At 44.6% G+C, this 21,059-nt stretch overlaps 2 protein-coding genes across 7 annotated transcripts in view; one reads left to right on the forward strand and one right to left on the reverse strand.

The window, feature by feature from the left end:
- SH3PXD2A (SH3 and PX domains 2A) overlaps window positions 1-2,884 on the forward strand; it is a 246,803-nt gene extending 243,919 nt beyond the window's left edge. For both annotated transcript variants that reach the window (XM_039390702.1, XM_027738618.2), the window contains 2 exons: window positions 266-385; window positions 513-2,884. In XM_039390702.1, coding sequence (XP_039246636.1) covers window positions 266-385; window positions 513-2,408 — 2,016 coding nt within the window. In that variant the 3' untranslated portion in view covers window positions 2,409-2,884. The remainder of the gene's footprint in view (window positions 1-265; window positions 386-512) is intronic.
- Window positions 2,885-17,041: 14,157 nt separating this feature from the next.
- NEURL1 (neuralized E3 ubiquitin protein ligase 1) overlaps window positions 17,042-21,059 on the reverse strand; it is a 151,403-nt gene continuing 147,385 nt past the window's right edge. For 4 of the 5 annotated variants that reach the window (XM_027738751.2, XM_039390679.1, XM_027738756.2 and 1 more), the window contains 2 exons: window positions 20,735-20,881; window positions 19,412-19,912 (listed from right to left, as the gene is read on the reverse strand). In XM_027738751.2, coding sequence (XP_027594552.2) covers window positions 19,671-19,912; window positions 20,735-20,881 — 389 coding nt within the window. In that variant the 3' untranslated portion in view covers window positions 19,412-19,670. Of the gene's footprint in view, window positions 19,913-20,734; window positions 20,882-21,059 lie in introns of all 5 variants that reach the window. The other variant, XM_027738757.2, reaches the window with a different exon arrangement.

Raw genomic sequence — 21,059 nt, forward strand, 5'->3', positions numbered from 1 at the left:
AGTAAAATGTTTTACTATTCAGGTAAAGATTATCACAGTTTTAATAGCTGGTGAAAGTGGCATGAACAGTGCATATGTTGAACAGCTTCTCTCTTGCGACCCATATCAATACATCAGCTTCTGCTCTGGAGAACTGGGAAGTTATAATTAGGAAGTAGCACAGGAAGAAGAGAGTGTTTTAGTGAATAAAGGCAATTATTTTCATACTGCTGTTCAGCTTACTGTTTCTTTGGTTTAATTGAACAAAATGTCCTATTTGCCCTAGGGTTTTCAGTTACCCAAGCCACCAGAGCCACCCTCTGTGGAAGTGGAATATTACACCATTGCAGAGTTCCAGTCGTGTATCTCTGATGGCATAAGCTTTCGTGGAGGACAAAAAGCAGAGGTGAGCCTTAACAGTGGAAAAATTATAATATTTGGCTATTGCAGGGGACTGGATTGAAAGAGGAGGAGTTTCCACAGTAATCGGTTGAGATTTTTGTCTAAGTAACATGTTCTTTGTCACCTCTTAGGTTATAGAAAAGAATTCTGGTGGCTGGTGGTATGTGCAGATTGGAGAGAAGGAAGGATGGGCTCCAGCATCTTACATTGACAAGAGGAAGAAGCCGAATTTAAACAGAAGAACCAGTACTTTAACCCGCCCAAAGGTTCCTCCCCCAGCACCTCCCAGTAAACCAAAAGACTCTGAAGAAGGAACAACTTCTGGAGCAGTTTCTTCAGGAGATACCCAGGAATCTCCCCACAAGCTGAAATATGAAGAACCTGAGTATGATGTGCCTGCTTTTGGCTTTGACTCGGAGTGTGAAGTGAGTGAAAGTCATCATGAAGAGGGCACTCCTGAAAAACGACTGTTTCAGCCCCTCAAGCCCTCACCTGTATCATCACTTCAGAAAGCAAAGTTCAAAGTAGAAGAGTCTTCAGAAGAAGCTGCTCATGAAGAAGAGACCATCTATGAGAACGAGGGATTCAGACGTTACGTGGAAGATGCTTTGTCCAATAAGGAATCTAGTGGAGATTCCGATTCTCAGAAAAGTTCCTCTCTGTCCTTGATCCAAAGGAATTCTCCATGTTCCAGCTCTCCTAAATCATCGCTCATGAAGCTCAAGACAGACAAAAACATCCAGCCCGACCTTGGAAAATGTCACTATTCCAGGAGCGAGGAGACAAAACCAAGGTCAGCTTCAGACGTTGGCTTACGTAGCATGTCAAGAACGGGCATGAAGAAGGAGCCTGAGCAGAGTCCTTCCATTAGAGCAAAGCCAATTGTTAGGCCCAAACCCTTTCTGAACAAGGCAGATTCTCAGAGCCAAGAAAAGATGGATATTAGCACTTTAAGGCGTCAGTTGAGGCCAACCGGGCAGCTCAGAGGTGGACTTAAAGGTTCAAGAAGTGAAGAGTCTGCAAGCCCCCCACGCACAGCTTCTGAGAACCAAGATGACCCTGTTAGGAGAGGCTCAGCTGATCTCATCACAGCTCCTTCCCGTGGCATTTTCTGCTCCAGCCATACTGCCAAAACTGAGCAAGAAAATGATTCCAGATGTTTCTATGTGACCACTGACTCATACCAAAAGGTACAGGATTCTGAAATTTGCTTCCCAGCCGGAGTAGAAGTGGAAGTGCTGGAAAAGCAAGCCAGTGGATGGTGGTACCTGAAGTACGGAGATATGGAAGGCTGGGCTCCTTCCCATTATTTGGCTCTCCCTGATAACCAACGAGAAACCACATCAGCAGACGCTGATTCCTCGTTTGCCAGGAACAGGAAAAATGAAAACAAGTCAAACAGTTTGGAGAAGATAGAGAAGAGGGTTCAGGCTTTGAACACCATCAACCAGAGCAAACGTGCAACACCACCCATCCCAAGCAAACCTCCCGGTGGCTTTTCAAAAGCATCAGGGCCAGTTAAAATGAGGAATGGTGTGAGGCAGCTTGCTGTCCGTCCACAGTCAGTGTTTGTGTCTCCGCCACCAAAGGATAACAACCTGTCATGCTCCTTGCGCAGAAATGAGTCTTTAACAGCTACAGACCAACTTAGGGCCGTCCGTCGGAATTCCTCCTTCAGCAATGCATGGTCACAGCCTGGTGACACAAAGGGAAAGCAGCCTGAGCAGCTGGGTACACATAGCTCTGAGACCACCTCCAACCTCCCTATGCAGAGGAATGGGATCCCTGTGTCCACAGTCAGGCCAAAACCCATTGAGAAGTCCCAGTTTATCCACAACAATCTCAAGGACATCTATGTTTCCATTGCAGACTATGAAGGAGATGAGGAGACTGCGGGGTTTCAGGAAGGTGTCTGCATGGAGGTCCTCGAAAGGAACCCAAATGGCTGGTGGTACTGCCAGATCATGAATGGTGTGAAGCCATTCAAAGGCTGGGTGCCCTCAAATTATTTGGAAAAAAAGAACTAATATTGCAATATCTTTAACCTCCCTAATTTATACTGTTCCTGCTGTGTACATGTGGAAAAAACAATTGCTACACAAAAAGACGTTTCCCTGTGCTCCAGTTTGTACAAAGGAGTCTATACTGAGGACAAATCTGCCATGTTCTGGAGAGGTTTGTGGGGTTTACATGTTGTAAGCAACTATGAGGAAGATGCAGCATAGTCAAATGCCTTTTTGTGAAGTTGTTAATAATCTTGTATGTGTAACAGGGTATGACATCCCATCCTTCCCATTATTGATAGGAAACCAAATGTGTGCCTTTTGTGAGAGAGAAATACACATGTATCTACTTGGGGAGTTCTGTGCCAAACTCTGTTTCACAATCTTGGCTCCCTTTCTCCTCATTCTTGTCCATATGTGGAATACCCAAGAATTTTGAATGCTTTTCCACAACTTACAGTGAGAAGCAAATGAAAGTTTCTGAAACAGAGGGACTCTAATCCTTTGGAGATGCTCACTTTTTTTTCTTTTTTTTTTTTACTAAACAGTTGGTAGGTCCAGAGTTGGAGCCTTTTCACCGCGGAGAGATTTGGTCTCTGACTTCAGTGTTGTTACTGCTAACTCACCAGAAAAGGCAACCAAGTGATGTGGGTTGGGGGCTTTTTGTTTCCTTTTGTTCTGTCTTGTTCTTTGAGTTGGGATTTCAGGTGTTCTAGGGCAGTGATGCCTACTGGTGCTTGTAAAAACAAACCTACAAACCCCATGCTTAAGCACGTTGATTACTTTGTAGGCTCCATGTTTAGTTCTGTGCCTGACTCCCACCAGGTGATCCTGGTTGATTCTCTTCCCAGAGTTGGGTTTCTCAAAACTTGTCATAATATCAAAGTGTACAAAAGTCCCTTAGGACACTGAAGACAAACCTGTCAAATGTGTTAATTCCTGTTTTGCCCTCTCGTCCGAATCCAAGGGTGCTGACTGCTGGCAGGGCCCACCAGGGTATTAGTGAGAAATATCTGTAACCTTCTGCAACATCAGTGTTTACAGTGAGTAGGGAAAAAAAAAAAGCCATCAAACTCAGTCTGCACATCCTTAATTTGTATATTTTTGGGGAATTGTTTTTGTGTTTTGTTTTTGTCTTTTCTGTGCATTCTGGGTTTACTTTATTTTCTCTGTGTGTGTGTATGTGTGTGTGTGTGTCTGGTTTTACCAGAAGAGACTTAAAACTGAAGTAGGAGCCAAATATGTGTTTCTGTTCCCACTTGAATCCAAAAAGTACATTTGTACTGGAAAGTGTGCCTGGGCTTCTCAGGCTCAGAGATTTAATATCAAAGCAATTAGATCTACAATGCATCTAATCAGGAAGCTGCCTCCTCTAGTTCCAGTTCTGTTTGCCTTACTTAACTCATGCTTTGAAACGTGGCACACGGATGTGGGAAATGGAAGAGCTGTCCATTGGAAAAGGCTAGGAATATGGAGTTATTTTAGAGGTAGCCTCGTACTGTAAACATAATTGACTGAATCCCTACTGTACTTAAGGAAGTCATGCTTTTTCTTTTTTTGTACAGCCTTGTTAATCACTCAAGATCAATATCTAGTTCCTTTAAATAATAGGCAGCCTTGTAAATCTGTTTTAAGGGGGAGGGGCAGACCATTTCACTACTGCTTTACACAAAAAATTACATGTGCTCTTTTTCCACCAGAGTTTCGTATTGATTTGGCTCAGAAGTTAAAGGTTATAAAGGCTTCAAAATAACTGGGATCAAGGGGCTGAGTAAAATAGCACAAAAATATCATGTTACTGGGGATGTTTCACTGCCAAAAAAAAAGAAAAAGAAAAAAATTAGGCAATTTATATGTTGTTCTTGTCTTTTTTTCCTAATTTCCCCCTCTTTTCTTCTTTTTTATTTTTTTTTTTGGGCGGGGTGGGGGTGTTGCTTTGGGGGGTTTATTAATTTCCGTGGTATCATTTAGAGAGTTGCCTACAGCTAATGTGACTGATGTCCTTTTGGTAGCTGAAGCAACATCCAGGTGCCACAACTGGCTACAAACAGTGCTGTGGTTTGAGCAGCTCTCCGCATGCAAGTGGGGAGGGGAGGCTGTTTGTTTGGGATCCCTTTACATTGTGGTGGCAGGAGAAGGAGGTGTAACTGCACAACAGCTCATATCACAGTGTGCAGGGTCCTCTTTGTACCTTGATGTCTTACCATATGATACATAAGCGTATATCCAGTTAGCTGCATCCTACTGGATGTGTATCTGAGACATTGTGGCCCTGTCTCCCATACTTCTCCCCATTTTTAGTTGTAGTAATATGGTAGCAGCCATAAAAGACTGCTGGAGCTGTTGTGAGATTATAATAGAAGTATTATATTCTTCTGCTGGACAGTATTAAATAGAGCAATACATAGAGTTATCTGCTAGATTGCAGTACTAATAGTAGTGACTTAGTGATTCATATTAATGTTATGATTTATTTTAACAATAATGATGCGGAAGTGGTTCATTATTTTGAATTAATGCACTTTAACAATAAAAGAAACCAAAATGGAAGCCAATGCAGAGAACTAAGTGCATTATTTAAAGGTGCAGTATATAATTATCATTTTCTTGAAGTACATATTTATTAAGAATTAACTTATTTTTTAAAATATTCTAAAGTTTTGTTTAAAGACATTCCCACTAGGTCATCTCTTTGGGGCGATATAAAGCACAGCTCCCAGATCTTCTGCATTGAGCCACTGAATTCTCTGAGTACAGTGTGGCCCCTACCCAGGGAGAGGAGAGCAGCATGCAGGCAGGAGAGCCTGGGCTACTATAAATATTCGCGTTTGCATCCAGTAAAACCGAGCCCAGGGCACCTCTGAACTGCAGGAGTCCTTGCAGTGTTTGGGGAGTCAAAGCTGGTTTTGGCAGACAGTTCCAGTGCCTGGCTGCTATGTGCCTTGCATGAGGCTGGTCCCCAGTGGATGTGAGTTCACTGTGAGGCTCAGGTTCAAGGGCTTCAGGATCTGCCTGTGACAACTCTGTCACAGACAACTCTGTGACAACTCTGTCTGTCCCACGGCTCCCATTCCATCCTGCTGACTCACTTCTCCAGCTCTGGCTTTTGCAGGGAGATGGTTTGCAGACCTCCAAGCAGTGTAGGGTGACACAGAATAAGGGTGCCTGCAGTACTGCCAGGGTTCTTTCAAACAGCAGCTCAGTGCCCTATGGCTCAATTGCTCCTTTATCCCATCTCAAAGGCTTCGTGGCCCTCTGAGGAGGGGCCAGAACCTGTAGATGGGCTGCAAAGCCACAATCATGGCCTCCCTCTCTCCCTCTGTCCTCACCTGTACCAGCAAAAAGGATGGAGTGCAAATGACCTACTTGATGCTAGAAATTAATGTGGGCCACCTAGCATGCTGGCTTCCAGCCTGGTGGAAAGCTTCAGTTTGGGCTTCCCTTTACGTGGTGGCTCTTTGGCTGCTTGTGTTTAAAAGCAAATACCCCCAAATGCAGTTTTTCCCCCTCCCATTTTACCATTGTCATAGCATCTCTCACTGATCTCTCTTTTTGATTCCTTCAACTGAGAGATATCAGGAAAATAATTTTTTTCATTGGTGAGCAGCTAATTTTGGTCAGTTCTACTTACACCTGAAATACTGAAATACCCTTCACACTGTTAGCTGTGAAACAGAGGGAAAGGCCTTAAGCTACATTAGAAAGGCTGACTGCAGGGCAGGAAAATGTGGCAGGGTGCTCAGAGGACAGTGTAGTGCTAGAAGTGTTTTAGTTCTTTTCTAAAAATGTTGATGTTGCCTTTTATTTACTAAATTTGTCAGAACTGACACTGGATCAAGAGCAATATTTAAACGTAATGTACACCTCAGTGAACACTCAATGCAGAAATCAATAGTACTGTTTAAATTTCTCTTTCTGATTTATTCCTCAACCAGATTGTTAAGAGGAAGAGCTCTGCAGGGCTTGAGCAAAGCCATTTGCAGGTGAAGGGGGCCCTCCTCTGGGTGGAGAGGTGGCTGCTCTCGCAGTCTTGCTCTCAGCCACTCTCCATGCTTTCCAAAGAGTCTTAAATTTGGACCAGCAGAAATTCCAAACTCCAATGCCAGAGAACAAAATTAAAGAATGTGAAAATTGTGTCTTGCTGTATACTGCAACTTTAATAATAATGAGCACTTCTGAGTTTGTTATTGAGGTTTATATAATGCCTGAAAAGTTTAATTGCTGGTTTCCCTTGTCTTCCCTTTCAAAACACTTTCTTGTAACAGCAAGAGTCATGTATTTTTGTTAGGAGTCCTTCCCCGTGGGAGGCAATTCCTATTCATTGTTTTAGCTGTCACACTGTGCAATGGGTGAGTGTAGTCATATGTACTAGTCCTTTGCAAGCCAAACTTTTCAAGATAAAAGGATGATGGGCACGTGTCGGGATATTTAACTGATGTGTCAACAGGAAGTTTTTAAATCAATGTATACAATAATAGTAAATACACAATAGAGAGATTGAAATTGCCTTGCAGCTAAACTCTTCAAAATGGAATTTCACATCTGCATGGGTATAGCTAAAAAATGGATTTGGCCCTTGTGGATATGCACCCCAAAGACTCCTTCCATTATGATGCTATAAAGTTTGACGAAGGCATTATATAATTGTTTTCATCACTTTCAGATCTTAATGAATCATATTTTATTGTAATATATATTCATTGCTTTCCTCAGTTAAAAAGAAAGTTACTGCTTTTATCTTATATGAAAAACAAGGGAATTTGATAAAGCATTCATTATTTTCATATTACTAGTATTAACAGAATAGAACTAGTACTATTTAATTTTAGATCTTCATAGCTAGCTTGTTAATAACTCATATTTTCCTGTGTTGTATCCTACTATTTTTTCTATTTTTTTTCCCAAATACTCTTCATTCTTGAGAAAAAGCAAATCCAATGAGTGGATAAGTGCAATATTCATAGAATAAACAGGCCCCTCATCCAGGACTTGGAGTGGAACGTGCAGTGTGAAATGTTTGTAATTCTCTATTCATGCACTCTTAGGGGAAGGGGGCTGCTGGATGAAAACAGGGCCTTTAGGTAGGTAGAGACTGACAGCTGGGGTAGTTTGGTTTGGGAATGGCTGCTTTTCACAATAAAGTATCACCTGTTCATGAAAGTGTAAGGATTATGCAGCATGTTGCCAGGATTATGGATAGAATGTGCATTGACATCCTTGTCAATACAGGACTTCTGAGCTATGCTTGAAACACTCTTTATGTCATCCATGCATGATACTGTCTTCTGGTATGTCTCTGCTGGTTGCATCCTCTGTTGCGCTTCAGAATTGATGATAACTTCAAAAGGGAAAATAATTCTGCTGGTGCAGTCCCGAATTTTGATACTGTATTATGACTTGTATTTATTGCAAGAGCTATGGAAATATTTTTACAGGTTCTTATTTCTTTTCTTTCCTTATTGTTAACTTAAGAAAAGTCCCCATTTTATCTGGGTTAATTCTCACCTGCAGAATTTCACAGATGATTTGGATATTGATTTCATATTACTTGGCTTGCAAAGGTGGATCTTTTAGGTCCTAAATAAAGTTGGGCAGAAACTTCACTCTTCAAAAGAGGTTTTGTCTTAAATTCTATTTGAATGGAAGGAGACCTTCCATCTGACAAAAAAAATGTGACTTTCCAGGTAGCAGCAAAATCTACTACCTTTGAAAAACTGGACTGTTTCTGTAAAGTGCAAGAGAAATGTGAAAGCCAGAGCACTTGATTCTCTGAGCTTTGGGAAGTACACCTCCTGTGGCTCTAGTTCATGTCTCTGGAGAGGGAGTGTACCTCAGTTTTCTGCTTAGTTTTTGTCCTGCTGTTCTCAAGTTTGTCAAAAAAACCTTAATATTGCCAGAGATGTTTGCATTCAAACAGGAAAATGGAATTCTGCAGCTGTACTGAAATAGTATCGATCACACGATTTTGGAAAACCTCTATTACTTTACAAAGTACTAATCTGGTTTTGAGGAACCAACTTAATTCTTTCACATGCTCTTGTCTAAATTGGCAAGAAACCCATGAGCATCAGTAGACTTACACTGACAGAAGACCCTTGTGGGTGCTCAGCATGGACCGTTCTCAGCAAAAGCAAGCTCTGCGCACTCTGTTCCTACACCTCTGAAGGGTGCACAGGACTGCTGAGCCTTGGTGCTGCCCTGCCATGGATCCACTGTGCTGCAGATCTTGCAGCTTTTTAAAACCAGCTGGAGCTTTGCTGCTATTTGCTGGTGGTTTCCCATCACTAGCGGCTCCTTCTCTGTCAACTTCAGATGCTATTTAGCCACACATCAAAGTGCTGTGTGCCAGTGCAGTGTTTGATAGCTGCCAGCAGTACCAACGTGATGGGCTGAGAGCATATGTTTGTCTAAGTTATTTTATTTCCATTTGCTTTTAGCTGCTTGCTTGAAGCAGGGACCACCAATGCGATGATGCATGGGAAATGTGTCTGCACACTTGAACTGTTTGATGGCCTCTGCTAGTGCTGCCCAGTGCTTGTGTTTCTCTTTTTCTCCCTCTGTGCTGCTCAGTAGTCATGTCTGTTGTGTGTGTCTGTAATTTTCAAATAAAGTACTGTATGTAAGGCCGGATCCAGAAGCCCCCAGTCAGCTGACTTCGGGTTGGGATGTAGGTTGCTGTTGCTGCTTTTCCTCCTCCATCTTAGCCTCAACTTGGAGCAAAGCACAGATGTCTGTAAAGAGTCACCCATAACTCTGCTTTGGGGTGTCAGTTTTGTGGGGTGTGCATGCATTGCCAAGAGTGGAGCGAGGAGATCTTTTTTTCTTGGGTGCCCTCACATCAGGGACTCTGCAGCAATTCCTGGAGCAAAAGCTGCACCGCGCTGCATGCAGGCATGATAGGCATAGGCAGAACAAATTAGTTTCTCCCATTTTGTATTGTCAGGGCTGGGCTGGTCCCATCAACAATGTTGTTCATTTGTTCTTGCATCAAGGTAGCATTGATTTTTAGTCGGAGAGTGCAATTTTGTTTTGTGTTTGGTTTTTTTTATAAATAAATTTGGTTTAAAGCTTCACACTGGCGTTTTACAGACCTTTTCTTGTCAGCATAAGCCACTACTGTCCTGAGTTGAGACTCCTGTTTGTTGTTGAATGAAAATTACGGGAATTATATTGATAATTTGGAAAGAAATCAGAAAAGAAATTAAAGGTAACTATATTGGCAGGGGAGAGATAGATAAAATATGAGGAAAAATGTTTCCAATAAGGCCATAAATTATTTGGTCTGACACTGCAGGTGCTTTCTCTGTATAGATCGTTTAAATACATCACTGCTCTGTGTTATGATTTTTCATTATTGAGAAAAGTTGAGTTTTTTCACTCCATAATTTACTATGACAATCTTATTCTGAAGCCGCTGATCCACCAAAGGAAGACAAACATGGGTTACATGCTTGTTGTAGTTGAGGCAGTTTCTGTGTCTCAGAGTTTCATATACCAATGTTCAGCTGGTGGAGTGGGCAAGAGTGGCTATTCTAGACCTGTCCATGTTGGCTGTCTGTGAAACAACCCTGTGCTAGTGGTGCTTCTGGAAAAACATTGGGTTTAGTGACCTTTCCCTGATGCTCAGGGTTATTTGGTTACAATGGTACCTGTCTTTCATGGTCCCTGTTAGGTGAAGGAGAAAAACAGATGGGAGGGAGAATCACTTGGCACTGTAAAAGAATTTTTAAAATATAACATTTAATATTTAGATAAATATTTCAGGCTTCTCTAGATATTCCCCATGAGAGCTGTTATTGACTCTGTATTTGATGACTGAAAGGTAAGCAACATGGCAGCTTTCTCTGTGCAAACAGTTCTTTTGTGGTTTGAGCTTGTTCTTGAACTGCTTCTGGGTCACCAGGGAAGAAGTAATAAATAAACAAAATCCCATCGTCACCCTTGGGTTATAGACTGGGGGGATATCAGATTCTGTTCTGACTCTGGGTCCCCCAGAGCATGCAGATTTGGTTTGTTTCTGTCCCCTATTTCCTGTCTTTAATTTTCAGGGAGGAGGGGAAGTTATAATTGTTTCCAGTCTCTAGGAGGAATTTTTCTGCATCATGATGAATAGGCTTGCTGAAAAGACTTGCTCATTACTTGTGATAAGTTCAAACCTGAAATATTGCAAAAGCAAAGTGAGTGTAGCATTACAATGACTTTTTTGTACCGAGGGTCCGAAGTGAATATTGTGGGGTCAGTAGTGCACAGAGTAAGTGCATTTCTGCTGTCTGGCTAACTTGCCCATGACATCAGTGCTGATCTGTTATTGCAGATTTAATTGCAGACACTCGTTACTCTGCTTGCAATGTTTGGGGAGAATCATGCAGATGAGCTTCCTCAGTTAAGACTCAATATCAAATTTCATGTCAGAAGTCCTGCCAGCAGTTTGATTGATTGCTGCTTAGGCTAAAGGTGAGATGCAGATAACTCAAGGTGGGTGTTGAAAGCAGGTCAGCTGGCTGTGTGTACATCTGTAGCTGTTTCCAGAGCTGTTAAGTAGCCCAGTTTATCTCTGGAAATTGTGAGTAGTCAGTTCTTGCGAGCCTAAACCTGTTGTTGAATGAAGGCTGAAATCTGTTTGAGCTGTTGTGTTCCCCTGCTTTAGCAGAGCAATTGCACATGTCTGGACTGGAAACTCCTACAGGGTTTGCTGTCCCAAAGTTGTAGTTGACCAAAAAGAAATATGGATCTAGGCCTGGTCTAAGTGAAGTTTTGCAGTGGGTTTCCTGGGTGGTTGATGTTATTGATGTGACCTTGAATACTAGATGCTGTTGTCATTTCTGTGTTGGTGTAGAACTCCATCTTTTAGTGGTTAGGTGGTGGGAATGTACCTGGTGGGAGCTTGGGATTTTGGGAGAGTATGTCGGCGACCAGAGATAGAGAAATGTGTGGCTGGTCTTAGTGTGTGTGTAGTCAAGTTGGTGATACTTTTTTTGTCTTTTTTTGTTTGTTTTTAATATGGGAACCATTTTGTCTGTTCTGCTTGGGAAAAGGTCTAGAAGTTGATGTGGTTTCTGTTGCAGTAAATATGAGAAGGAATAGCTGAGAGCTGCTTTTTTTTTTTTTTTTTGTCTTTTTAAGAGAGTTATGGGCAGGAGACCATTTAGTTTGTTTTGGGTTGCAAGTTAAGCCAAGAGAGGAAGAAAATGAGTCTGGGGAAACCCTTTTTTGTGGCAACAGCTTTGGACCATATTTTCTTGTGGCTTTTGATCCAGCTCCACTGAAGGTAGTGGAGTGAATATTGTTCATCATGTAGATGTTAGAGCTTTTGGTCATGAATTAATTCTTAGAGAGCTGACAGGTATTTTGACATTCACAGAATGTCCTATAACAAATGTGAGCTAGAGACAGAAATAATAACTGTAGTGTCATGCATTGTCCAGTTCTCGTTTAGTGAACTCAAGATGGTGACCACTTGGATAAAACTGTTTGTACAATGAACAGCTCCTGCAAGAGTCCAAATGTGCTTGGGTCTCTGAGAGACTTTCCTAGGAAAGGAAATCATGTGCATGATAAAAGTATTTTTGCCTTTCTCAGTCATCCCAGTAAAACTGAACTCCAGGAAAATTACACTTTTTTACACTTAACAGTATCTTTTGCCATTGATGGCAAGAGCTATTGTTAATGAGGGATTAGATGCCCCAATCTGTCCGAACTGGCACAAGACAGAAGATCGTTTTTAAAACCAGTCCCTGAGTCTGTGTGTAAATGGTAGATCTGATGCAAATTAGAGTACTAGTTAACAAAATGAGCAACTTTTCTATGGGCCAACACAAAGGTTGTGTTATCAGTGGGGAAAACATAGCTCTCCTTTTTGCTAAATAACCCTGTAGAAATGTCCCTCAGGCTTTAGCTCTAATCAGCTGTGAACCTGTGAGAATTTAGCTGATACATGTGGTATTGGGGGCCTGGTTCTGTGACTGCGACAATAGTAATGTGTCTTTGTCCAAACAAGAATTAATGAAATCATCATAACACAATGTTTTTGTTTGCTCTGGATATGACAGTAGTGGGGGGGAAACGTTGTGCAAAGCATTATCTCCCCCTTAATGCAGATTTGCAGACTTTACTTGACTGTAGTGCCCAGTCCAGAACTGGTTTCAGAACTGTCCTCATGGTTATGTTGTAGGATCAGCATGTGTCTCCTCATGCCAAAGGCATGGGTGGCTGGGTCAGGATGTTGGTGCCCTGTGAGGGACAGGGACTGCACACAGAGGGAGCTGCCCTCCTCTCTGAACCATGCCCAAGTGCTGCTCGGAGAACCGCAAAACAATGTAAAGCAATTGAGGTTTGGGATTTTTCCCTAGAGCAGCATGTTCTGAAGCAGTGAAGTGAAAACAAATGTTTGTTTGGGGAATTTTAATCATGTCTGTAAAGGTAAAAACTCTGTATGGATCTCTCAGCAGGGAATGAGAAACACCAATTGTCCTGGGAAACTGTGCATGTGAAGGTGCAGAGCAAAAACTTCAGATTACTGTGCCTAAAAGTAGATCTCAGCATTTCTCTTTAGGCATTTATTAGAACTGGTGTTATCTTGGAATTGAGCAGCATTTAATAATGGTTAATTAAGACTGCTCAAAGACTCCTGCAGGAAAGGAAAAGACAATTTAAGTTCTGGACATCTGTAGAAGAGGGAGTTGCAATAAAAATAAAATACTACCAGGTGCTTTATGAACTTAATTTCTCTCCTAGGATTGTCACAGGTCCTTGTGACTGTATCTGGGCCTCCACTAGTGCTGTGGCACAGCAATTGATCAGTGACACCTCTCTGCAAAAACTCCTCATAACCGTGCATCTGTGATAGGCATGTGCGCCTTGGAAAAGATGAGCCTAAAAAGGCCTTGGAGTAAATGAGACTTGATAAAAGAACTCCTGATTTGCATGTCCCAGGTATGCTGAAATAACTCGCACTGAAGCAATTTCAGCTACTTCCAGGCATCTGCCATCATACACCCTGGCAGCACACAGGTGCTGCAGTCTGCTAGGTGGTGGATGATGGCAAATGTTAGTGGAAAGGGAAATTCAGGATGCACGCTGTCACTGCCCTTCCTGTTTGTCATCCATGCATCAAGTCAGAGCTTTGCTGGGCCAAAGCAGGATCAGACCCTTGGCACAGTGTTTGCCATGTCTCACAGGGCTCTGCCAAGCGTTCTGAGATGTTTGCTGATGCTGTGTGCTCCTGCCCAGCCAGGACACTCCCCTCTCCGTGTGTACAGGACCCTGGAGGATTGTGAGGGACTGCCAGAGTTTGAGGGCTGTTTTCTCAGAGTTATTACAACTTCTTGCAATGTGAACCTCTAATATTTTCAAAGACTCAGGCAGAGAAAGGACTTACTAAACAAACTGTACCTGTCATCTCCCAGTTCATTGATTGCTTGGACCAAAGGTGGTGCTAAATCTAATCTTTGTCTGTAATATTTATATTTTGTTGGATTTTTTTTTTTTAAGTATTTGATAAAACACATGCAGTGTCCTTCTTACATGAGAAATTTAGTCCCAGCTTGGGACATGGCAAAACTCACTGGACCTTCAGGGTCCAGGATTGTTGCCTGTTAACATTTGAGCAGGCTTGCAGTGTTCAGGTGGAGGTGGGAAAAGGGTACTCTATCTTCAAATGCTTGCAGACTGTAAGAATTGACTTGTGATTTGTTTGTTTGTTGTTATTTTGTTTACATCGCCTCTTACACCCTAAGGAAAATAAATTTTTGACCTTTTTAATTGTGATCCAGTTGGTTTGTTTTGTTGTTTTGGGGTTTGTTTTTCTAATTTTTTCAGCACTGTTTTGATTCCACCTGTTTGTCAAACCACTGAATTTATCTTTCCCAGAATACCTTACAACTTATGTGTTTGTGCAATTGCAAATATCAGCTTAGGCTAAATGGATAATGGAGCTTGTCTTGTTCCCAGGCCCTGAGTTGTTACTGTATGCTGTATTTTTGTCTCTTTTCTCTTCTACAAAGTTTATGGACTGGTCACCTCAGCCCTCAAACACAAAGAACTTTTTGTCTGTGTTGAGCAAGTTTGTAAGGTATTTGGTCAGGATGTTTTTTTGGAGAAGGATATAGCATCAGATCCAAAATAAGAAGAGAAGTGTACTTTTACAAAAGTGGTCCTTTGTTTCTGTGATAAACGGGTTGCTCTGCAAAGTGGGATGAGCCCTTACCCCTGTGTGCAGGCTGCAGAGCAAACGATGCTTGAACATGGGATATTAAGGTGTGATCCTGCAAGGTTGCTGGGCACTGCTGACTCCTCTTTGAAGGTTGGAGGCCCAAATAGCTCAATAAGTAGAAGTTCTTTCCTGTGTGAAGCCGCAGACAGGTAAAACTGAGGTTTCTGTTAATGGATCCCCTCTCCTTATGTAGGATGTCTCTTGGGGATGCTGAAGGCAGTGGATTAGGGGATATAATGAAGGGAGATGGTTATAACAAGGTATGTAATAGTAGAGAAGAAGCGGGGTTATTTTTTAGCACTTCAGTTCCCAACTTGATTATAGGAGATGTTTCTCCATGCTGGCAAGTAGGTGGATGCTGCACAAGGAGTCTTGTTCAGGCACCCCAGCTCTCTGAAGGATGCCAGAAATTAGATTTGACACAGCACACAGTCCTGGGCATTTTAAGGTACAAACTTAGTGGCAAATGTGCCTGAGAACTGTGCCCTCTCTTCCCGTTGTGCCGAGTGAGCCAGCCAGCTTGGGTTTGAAAGGGTTTTTTTGGGATGGTACAATCACCATATACTAATGTATCCCCTTGTGCTCTGTAACTCACTGTTAATTGCTCCCCTCTTGCCCATTTTTTTTCTGAGAGCTCTTACCAGAGTTGTGCTGCGCTCAAGACTAAATTTTTCTGGTCCTACTTACATATATTTGTAATGTTTGTGAAAAGGAGTAAATCGATCTCGGAAGGAGCTCTGTGCCGGGCCGGGCACTGAGCACCAGGTGGCGATGCTGGACCAGCGCTGCAGCTCCTGGACCACTTTCGGAGCATCCTCCCTCATGTTCCTCCACCTCCTCCTCGCCCCTCCATGGACTCAGAGCCCGCGGCCGGGACACCCCGGGGATGGCCCTGCCTGAAGCAGCGGTCGGGCTGCGGTGCTGAGGATACCCTGTCGCTGGGGAAGGTCAGTGCTGCACCATAGTTGGTCTTGGTGGAGAATAGTTTGGGAGCAATGGTGAAATTGCAGCTCTGGTTTGGATTTGGTAAGGTTGAAGGTGATGACCTGGGGAGGGAGGTCAGGGCAGGGTGACTCCAGCGATGCTCAGCAGATGAGGATGCAGAGCTCACTGGGGCTGTTGCATGTAGCAGCTGCAGGAGGGAATGCGCAGACTGAGGCTGTCAGAGGAGAAACTTGGGGGACCTGCCATGGTTCTTGCTGATGCCAGGGGAGGGCAAGATTTGAGTTTGACTCAGTGTTAGCTCTTCACTTGTCTTAATCTCTGGCAGTGCTTGGGCACAGGATGTCTTGCAGATCAGTGTCCCTCTTTTCTAGGGGCAATCTATGTTGTGCAAGTCTGTCCCTTGCTCCTGAGGGGATGATAAGCCTTTCTAGACCCACTAGAGGTCCTCCTGTCCACGGGAAAGCAACAGCTGGGAACAGCTCTTGGAGGGCAGCACATGTGTATGCAGTCTTGCAGCTAGGATCTCCTCAGGCTGGTGTTGGAGAAAGCTGGGTTGTAGAAGTGGTTTTGCTTTACCTAGCCTGGAATGTTTTAGGCCACTGGGGAAGTATTAGATGGGAATGGTTTCCGCTGGAGAGGCTGAGGACACCTCTCCTGGGATGTCTCTATCCCTTGGCAGATGGAGCACCCACTCTGAGGGAGAAGATGCGAACTCAAATATGTCCTGTGACAAGAGAGTGATCCAGCTAGTCTCTCATCTGCTGAATAGTGAAACAAAAGGATGAGGGGAAAATCTCACATGGCTGTGTTGTAGGTGTGCTCCTGAGCAGATACCTGCAGCAGAGGAGCTACTGGGTTTTGAGGGAACTGGCATCACCTTTGGAGAACCCAAATTCCCTCTGGGTCCTTGTGTCCCTTGCTTATATGCTCAGGAAACATCTGCATCTTAGCGTCTCCCTTGGCCAGACCACAGATTGTCAGTGGGCCTTCTCAACATGTTCAGGGCAGGGATGCTACTGCTCTGCCTCGTCTTCAGCCATCTTACCTGGCTCCTATAAGGCTGAGCATGTTCTGGGTTTCCTCACAACATGGTTTTTCTTGTGTTGGTGGAGGGTGGTATTTTTTGTTACAGGCGCTCAGGAGAGACTTTAAACAAAGCAGTAGGAGTAGAGAAGCTTTGGCTTCTCTCTGGGGAGGCTATGAAGAGGCTCAGGAGCGTGGGGCTTAAGCTTTCAGGAATGCTGTTAGCCCTCACTTCGACTTCTGTGGCTTCCTTTATTCCTTACATTTGTATGGTGTCCATCGAGGGGATATTCATTATCCATTTTCCAATGCCCTCTCATCCTCAAGCACTAAGGGAAAGCCTGAGATCTCTCTACCCTGCTCCCTCTAAGGAAGAGCTTCTCATGCCACCTTTGCTCTTCCCTCAGCCTCTCACTGTGCTACTCATCATGTTTTGCTGTGCTGATGGAAGTGGTAAGTACTCAGTCACCCATGCTGCTGCAGGATATCTAAATCAACTTTATTCACGATCACAGTTATCCAATTTTTCACAATGAGTTACTCTTCTCTTTAAACAGAACACAAAACATCTTAAAGTAAAGCAATGAAATGCAAATGACACAAGAACACAGAGGTACATGGGAACCTACACCAGTCAAACAAAACAAAAGATTAGGATTGTTGTTACTTTTACTGGTTTTGCTGGTTGTTTTGGTTTTCTTTTTTTTCTCCCTGGAGAGAGCCTTGTTCTCCTTCCTACTTAACAGCTGGAGGCCAGCTGATATGGGAGCAGGACTTAACCCCAATTTTTGAGCTCAGATGCTGGGGGAGCTTTCAGCTTCTACTAACTCCTAGAGTTTGGTCCACAGTAAAACAAACACAGTTAATATATTAAAACACTCTCAATTCAAAAGGTGAAAAGGGAATTCACACCACTGCACTGGTACTCATGGATGGACTTTCTTCAAAAATAAAGTTAACCCCTTGGCTTGCCCTACACGGAGGGAAACTGGTCCCACTGGTGCGGTGAAGGCTCAGGAGGCTGCTTATTGCACGTTTCCCCACATCCACTATTTAATCAACACCTTCCTGCCTCTTGGGTTCTTCCTTTCTGAAATCCTTGCACTGGAGTTTGTGTAACTACTCCTGTGTGCACCGGTCACAGCTCTGTCCCCAGGCAAGCTGGAGGCTGGCTGCCTGCCTGCGGACCAGCCCTGCTCCTGGCATGGCTGCTCTGACTTCCCCCACACTTGTGCCAACTGGCTCTCCTGCATGAGAGCCATGATGCTCTGGAGCTTTCGACAGCTGGTCCAGGGGACAGGGCTGGGTTGGGGTTGTACATCAGAGGTATGCAAAGAAATAACACAAATCCCTGTAACCCAGAGTATCAGCGTTCAAGTTAGTGCTGCCCGCTGGGCGGGCTGGGGGCAGCTGCAGACCCCCTGGTAGGCTGCAGCGATGGTGGCACCTTCAGAGAAAGGCTCTACAATGTGCTCCTCAGTGAGTAGTCTCTTTTTTCATCTCCTCAAGAAGACAGAGCAAGGATATGTTTTCCAGGCAGTTTTAGGAGCAGCCTCTGCCAGTGTTCTTTCACCCACCTCCTGCCATGTGGGACATGATGTCCCCTGCAGCAAGCAACTGTGTATGTTAGATGCTGTTATCCCTTCACCTTCCTTTTCCCCTCTCTCCCATCAGTGGCCATATGCTGGTGTGCAAGAAAAGCTCAGCAGGAAGGGTGCAACTCCATGGCCTTCCCTGGTCTGGCCAGATGGGCAACATGGTGGGACAAACTCCACTGCTGTGGTGCTCCAGCCCTGATCTCCCCTCAGGACCCAGACACAGTCTCTCCCTCCTCTGCAGCCCTGGAAGGCAGCAGGATGGTCAGGAGGGGACACAGGCAGCTCCTAATGCTGCCAAGCCACCCAGCTCAGGTGGGTCAGGCCCACAGCCACGGCAGAGCAGCAGTTGTTTACACAGAAACCATGGGGGCTGCCGTTCTCCCTGCTAGGGACAGGGTGTTCCCAAATGGAGAAGGGAAGGGGATTTGTTTTAATAAACCAAAGCAAACCAAACCCCTCAAGTTGTTTTACATAAGGACAGCCATGTCCTTCCGGTGTGGCTGTGAAGGGCTGAGTACCACCTGGCTGGTTTTGTCTTAAAGCACAGTGATAAAGTTACCAGTAAAGGAAACCCACAGACGTGGGTTTATACATTCTTCTGGGGTGAGGTTGGAGGTTTTCCTCACAAGTGCTGTCTGGATGGTAGTGGGAGAAAAGGTGAGGGAGATATGTCTCCCTCTCCCACAGGCCCGTGGGAACAGAGATGCTGCTGAATCCCTTGTGCTGTGTGGAGACCACACACAAATTGGTAGTGGTGGGGTTTGAGAGCCACTCATCATGCAAGGGGATGGTGATAGGAGGTGGCTGGATGCTGCTGGGAGGGAGCAAGGCTGTTGCCATTATTGGGTTGCCAAACCTACCACGAATGCCTCTGTCAGGGAGGGGGTGGGGACAGCCCTCAAGGGGCTGCCGCGGGGCTGCTCTTCTGTGGGCGTGAGGTGGGTTTTGCTTCACAAATCTTGGGTTCTTTTCTGCACAGCCTTTCTTCTGTGAGTGTGCTCACTGCACCTCCCTCACTGTTTCAAAGCTTGCCTTGCTCCGTCCTTCCTAAGGAGCCTCCTATGGTCAGGCTGGCTGTACACAGAAACATGTTGCTTGTTTCTTCTCTTCTGCTGTCTCTGCACGTGGGGTGCCTCTAGAAGGAGATGTGTAGCACTGAACCTTTTACCACATGCTGCTATACAGTGGAGACTACCCTGTGCTGTGCATGGTGTAGAAAAGGGACGATTGCACCAGCTGGCTTTTTTTGAGATAAAGTTGAAAATCCACAAGGGAGAGTAGTCCATCACAACCTCCCTGACACACTGGAGTTCAGCCCCAGGGCTTGCTTGGAGGGTATAAGAGCAGCATCTAAGCTTGTCTCATCTGTTGTCCATGGAAGAGGGGATCAGGGTGATGATGAGTGACAGTTTTTCAATCTTCTGGATGACAAATAGAGACCAAGACCTGTGTTGTTTCACGGCCTCCTCCCTACCCTGCCCAGTCCCCACCACGGCATCTGCTGTTGCTCTAAGTGCTGTGGTATGTTTTGATGATATCTTTGATGGCCCGTCTGCAAATGGGGCAGCAAGCATTGGCCATCTTCTTGAGCTTCAGCCCACATGAATAGCAGAGACACATGTGTCCACAGGAGTAAATGACTGTGTCTACCATGTTCTCATAGCAGATGGTGCATTCATCTCCCCAGGGCCCTGAGACGGATGGGGAAATGGGTGATTCAGGCAAGCTGCTTGGAGAGTTGGGAGCTGTGCCTGTAACACAAAAAACAGGGTCACTCAAGTTGCTTCCTGACATCCCAAGGTAATTTCTGCCCTGAAGCCAGCTGCAGAGAACCATGTCCTAGCAGAAATGGATGCTCCAGGATCATGGTTCCTTACTGTGACCTACTGTCCCACTCACTGAGTCCTGGTTTACATGCCAATGCTCAAGGCAGCAGAAAGGCAACATCTACTGGGGTCTGCTGCCCACGCAGAGCAAACCAAGAGACAGCTGTTATGTATCCCACCATCAATGCCTTGGGATCATGCAGGTGCCTGGGAGTTTTAAAAGTGCGCAGAACAGCCTATCCTTTTCTACTGCATGTACATTTATCTAAATATCACTGTACTTCATTGGCATGTTAGAAATAGCAACACTGCATCTTGCTGAAGAGGGTACTGAAGGTATGTGGAGAGAGAAGGCAGAGCTGTAGACAGACCCTGTAGACCCTGTAGACAGCTCCAGTCTAAGCTAGCAACATGTCACTGCCATACAGCTCTCCAGAAGAAGTTCTGCGTCACAGGGCCATGCACGTAGCAGAAAATCCACTGCTTCCCTTGGGACCTTTCATGATGAAAAGGGTTGGAGAAATACTGCTGTCTAGGCATCTAAGCAGCTTCCACGTAAAACAGACTGAAAATAGCCTTTGCAGAGGCTCTCCCTTCCTCCCCAGGGGAGCTGACAGGATAACAATAATAATAATAGTCTGTTGATTATTGTGGTTTTAGAATCCTTCTGGGAGACAAGTGTGAGACTGTGAAAGGAGGCAGTGGGGAGGCAAAGAACAGGCAAGCAGGGGATCCCCCCACACTTACCACTGATAGAGCTGCAGAGGGGGCCAGAGCCACATGTAGACAATAAGGGACCAGAGACACCACTGCAGAGGACGGTGGGGGAACTCGGTGTTGATGTGGGTGAGCTTGGTGTGGACAATCCCAGCCGCTCTGCTAATATGGTGGAACCTGCATCGTGAGAAAAGAAACCTACAGTTATTTTTAAAAATTGAGGCTGACAGGGCACTGGGGATACGGGGCAGGGGTTGCAGCTCTCAGTGCTTGTCAGGATTATTCTCATCAGCACGAGAATCCTCATATGCCTTTTTTAATGCTAGCGGCTGGTCCTGAACAGACATCAAACTCC

This window comes from Pipra filicauda, unplaced genomic scaffold, assembly GCF_003945595.2.
Source record: "Pipra filicauda isolate LSUMZ 115617 unplaced genomic scaffold, ASM394559v2 scaffold85_size2586006_pilon, whole genome shotgun sequence".
NCBI classification, from domain to species: domain Eukaryota; kingdom Metazoa; phylum Chordata; class Aves; order Passeriformes; family Pipridae; genus Pipra; species Pipra filicauda.